Genomic DNA, 3717 nt, shown 5'->3' on the forward strand with positions numbered 1-3717 from the left:
ATAGATTTAATTGCCTTGCTACCTAACTTGGGTCTTTTTAGTGTTGCATCTAATGCATATGCAATACATCCCCAAACTTTAAAATAACTGATATTTGATTTTCTATTTGTAAGCAACTCATAAGGTGATTTATCTTGTCCTTTTTGCAAAATTTTATTAGTTACATGACATGCAGTATATAGAGCTTCGCCCCAAAAACTGTAAGGCAACTTAGAATGTAGAAGCATTGCACTAATCATCTCTAAAAGTGTCCTATTTTTCCTTTCGGCAACTCCATTTTGTGGAGGAGAGTTAGGAGCAGAAAATTCTCTTACTATTCCATGTTGTTTACAAAATAAAATAAACTGGGTAGAAAGAAATTCACCACCTCTATCGGATCTTATCCTTTTAATTTTCTTATTAGTCTTATTTTCTATTTCTTCTTTAAAGATTTTAAATTTTTCAAAAGTCTCATCTTTTGTTTTAAGCAAATAAACATATGTATATTTTGAAAAATCGTCAATAAAAGTTACAAAATATCTTTTACCCCCTCTAGTCAAATGATCTTTATTGTCACATAAATCAGTATGCACAAGTTCTAAAAGAAATGTCGTTTTAAAAACTGATTTAAAAGGTGACTTAGTGATTTTTGCTTGTGCACAACATTCACAGTTATTGGTAGTATAAATGTGTGAAGATTTAGGAATATAATCGTATGAAATCATGCGATTCATTGCATTACTACCTATATGACCTAATCTATAATGCCAAAAAACATTCACATCATCAACAATATAAGCAGAAACACTTGAAACTTTATTCATACTTAAAACATACATATTGTCTTTAGCATATCCTTTCCCAACAAATGATCCGTTCTTAGAAATAATAACTTTCTGGGAATCAAATACTACTCTAAAACCATGATCATCAAGTTTTTTAATAGAAACAAGACTCTTTCTAATTCCAGGAATGTGATGAACATTCTTAAGAGTGAGAACTTTTCCAGAAGAAAGCGGAAGTTGCACAGTGCCAATTCCCATAACAACACAAGTGGTGGAGTTGCCCATGTAAACTGTTTTCTCACCCTTTACATCTTCATATGTTTTGAAACCAATTTTGAATGGAGTGACATGGCAAGTTGCTCCAGAATCTAACCACCATTCTTCATTGCTATCCACCATAAGAATTTTAGTAAGAACAGCAACCATTTCTTCTTCTTGCTCCATGACATTGGCTTCTTCTTTGTTACCTTTCTTACCTTTGCGAAATTTACAAACTCTAGCCAAATGTCCCATCTTACCACATACAAAGCAAGGTCCTCTGTTCTTCTTACTAATACCATTCTTGGAATCAAATCTTTTTTTATAATCAGAAGTCTTGTTTCCATTGTGAAACTTGTTAATCTTGGTTTTAGCAGATTTGGAGGATGTGGAATTTTCAACATTATGCACATTATCCATTCCATTGTAAACNNACTTATTAAAACCTATAACTACGTATTTGGACTTTTTACGCAATTTCACCCGTTTCCTAAACCAATTGACGTTCTTAACGTTTCGAAAATACTAAAACTTTCCTGGGGTAAAAGTCTAAAAATACCTTACACTTTAAAAACCCAATTGAATCCTAATCGAAACGTTTTTTTTAAAGTAAACCAAAAGACTTTACTTTTCCTAATTACCTACGGAAATGTGATTAGAACATTACTTAGGTAGNGTAGGAACTTTTTACCAGAAGAAAAGCCGGGAAAGTTTGACCANNNGGTGAGTTGCCCATGTAAACTGTTTTCTCAACCCTTTACATCTTCATATGTTTTGAAACCAATTTTGAATGGAGTGACATGGCAATTGCTCCAGAATCTAACACCATTCTCATGCTATCCACCATAAGAATTTTAGTACGAACAGCAACCATTTTCTTCTTCTTGCTCCATGACATTGGCTTCTTCTTTGTTACCTTTCTTACCTTTGCGAAATTTACAAACTCTAGCCAAATGTCCCATCTTACCACATACAAAGCAAGGTCCTCTGTTCTTCTTACTAATACCATTCTTGGAATCAAATCTTTTTTTATAATCAGAAGTCTTGTTTCCATTGTGAAACTTGTTAATCTTGGTTTTAGCAGATTTGGAGGATGTGGAATTTTCAACATTATGCACTTTATCCTTTCCATTGTAAACAGACAAATCTCTATTTCTAGCCTCATACTCAATTTGAATATGCTGAAGTAATTGATCTAAATTTAGAGACTTAGTCTTGTGCTTTAATTTCATCTGATAATCTTTCCAAGAAGGAGGAAGTTTACCAATAATAGTAGAAACTTGAAAAGTCTCAGTAATTGGCTCACCCACATCAGCACATTGAGAGGCAATTTCATTTAATTCATTTACTTGATCAATAACAGGTTTGAAATCATCCATCTTAAAATCAATATACTTGTTAATTAAGAAGGATCTATTTCCAGCATCTTCTGTTACATACCTTCGCGAGATGGCAGCCCACAACTCATATGCAGGGTAGCACTTGTGAAACACATTGAAGAGGGCATTACTCATTGCATTCAGGATCATTGAGCGGCACACAAAATCATCTTCAAGCCATTTTTGTTGTGAGTCCGAAAGCTGCCCATCTGCTTTTCCATCTTGCGGATATGAACAAGTCAAAGACATAGTAGACTTTTGCAATCGTAAATTGATACATCATCTTCATACTCCAACGCTTGTAGTTCATCCCATTGAACTTTTCAAGCCTCTCCACATCTTGGAATTGTTTGCCCGTCAAAGAAGAGTCAATTGTATCGGAATAATTACTATCCTAAAATTGTTAAATAAATATATTGAAAATAAACCAATGAAGTAAACTCAAGTAAGATAATCTAATAATAAATCTGAAACGAGTAGACAAGGCGTTTCCAGGAAACTATCTTTAGGATAGTAATTTCCCCCACACGGTGCGAATGGTTAAAGAAAAATCTATCCCCAGGATACAATGCCTACTCTAGAAATCAAAGTTGCACTCTTTGATTTCTCAACCACAAGAACTCAACCCAAAAGAATGAAGGAATTGGAAGAAAGTAATTAACGAAGATTTGATGTATATAAAACAGATCTTATGATAGATAGAGAGATGTTGTATATATATAATTGCTTGGGAGTTTTTTAGAATCCTATAGAATACCCTTTATATAGACAAGGTTTATGACCTTTACCAATGGTTGCTTCATTTAAATTTAAACTAGCAGTTAACAAAGAGTTAGTTACTCATAGAAAACACATCAGTTAGTTTCACAGAAGGCAGCGGTTGTATTCAAATTTAAGATAGAATTCTTTTTCCTGTTTATTTTAAAATAAATATTATTAATAAATAATACATATATATTATTTTATATATAACAGAATCTTCATAATTTTTATGTAGATCGTGAACATAAAGGCATTCTTAAGACCTGAATATTAGTATTTAGATCAATACATTTAGGGAGAAATGAAAAAATAGCCAGATTTACAAGTGGTCGTTCAAAAATAGCCCAGCTTCAAAAGTAATCGAAATTTAGCCACTTTTCATGTAAAGATAAATCTGAGCAAAAATACTGTTCAAAACCCGGAAAATACGCCAGTATATTATGCTGGAGTTCCAGCATAAGTATACTTGAACTCCAGCATATTATACTGGAGTTCCAGGATAAGTATGCTGGAACTCCAGCATAATATGATGGAGTTCCAGCATAAGTACACTA

General features: G+C 33.0%; 1 protein-coding gene across 1 annotated transcript; it reads right to left on the bottom strand.

The window, feature by feature from the left end:
• Window positions 1–1876: 1876 nt before the first annotated feature.
• LOC109240763 lies at window positions 1877–2650 on the bottom strand. Its single transcript, XM_019407441.1, has one exon. The coding sequence runs from the start codon at window positions 2648–2650 to the stop codon at window positions 1877–1879; it is 774 nt and encodes a 257-aa protein (XP_019262986.1).
• Between the last annotated feature and the right edge of the window lie 1067 nt (window positions 2651–3717).

This window comes from Nicotiana attenuata, unplaced genomic scaffold (assembly GCF_001879085.1).
Source record: "Nicotiana attenuata strain UT unplaced genomic scaffold, NIATTr2, whole genome shotgun sequence".
NCBI lineage: Eukaryota > Viridiplantae > Streptophyta > Magnoliopsida > Solanales > Solanaceae > Nicotiana > Nicotiana attenuata.

Coding starts and splice junctions, on each gene's coding strand:
- LOC109240763 (XM_019407441.1), bottom strand. CDS start 2,650: ATGTCTTTGACTTGTTCATATCCGCAAGATGGAAAAGCAGATGGGCAG.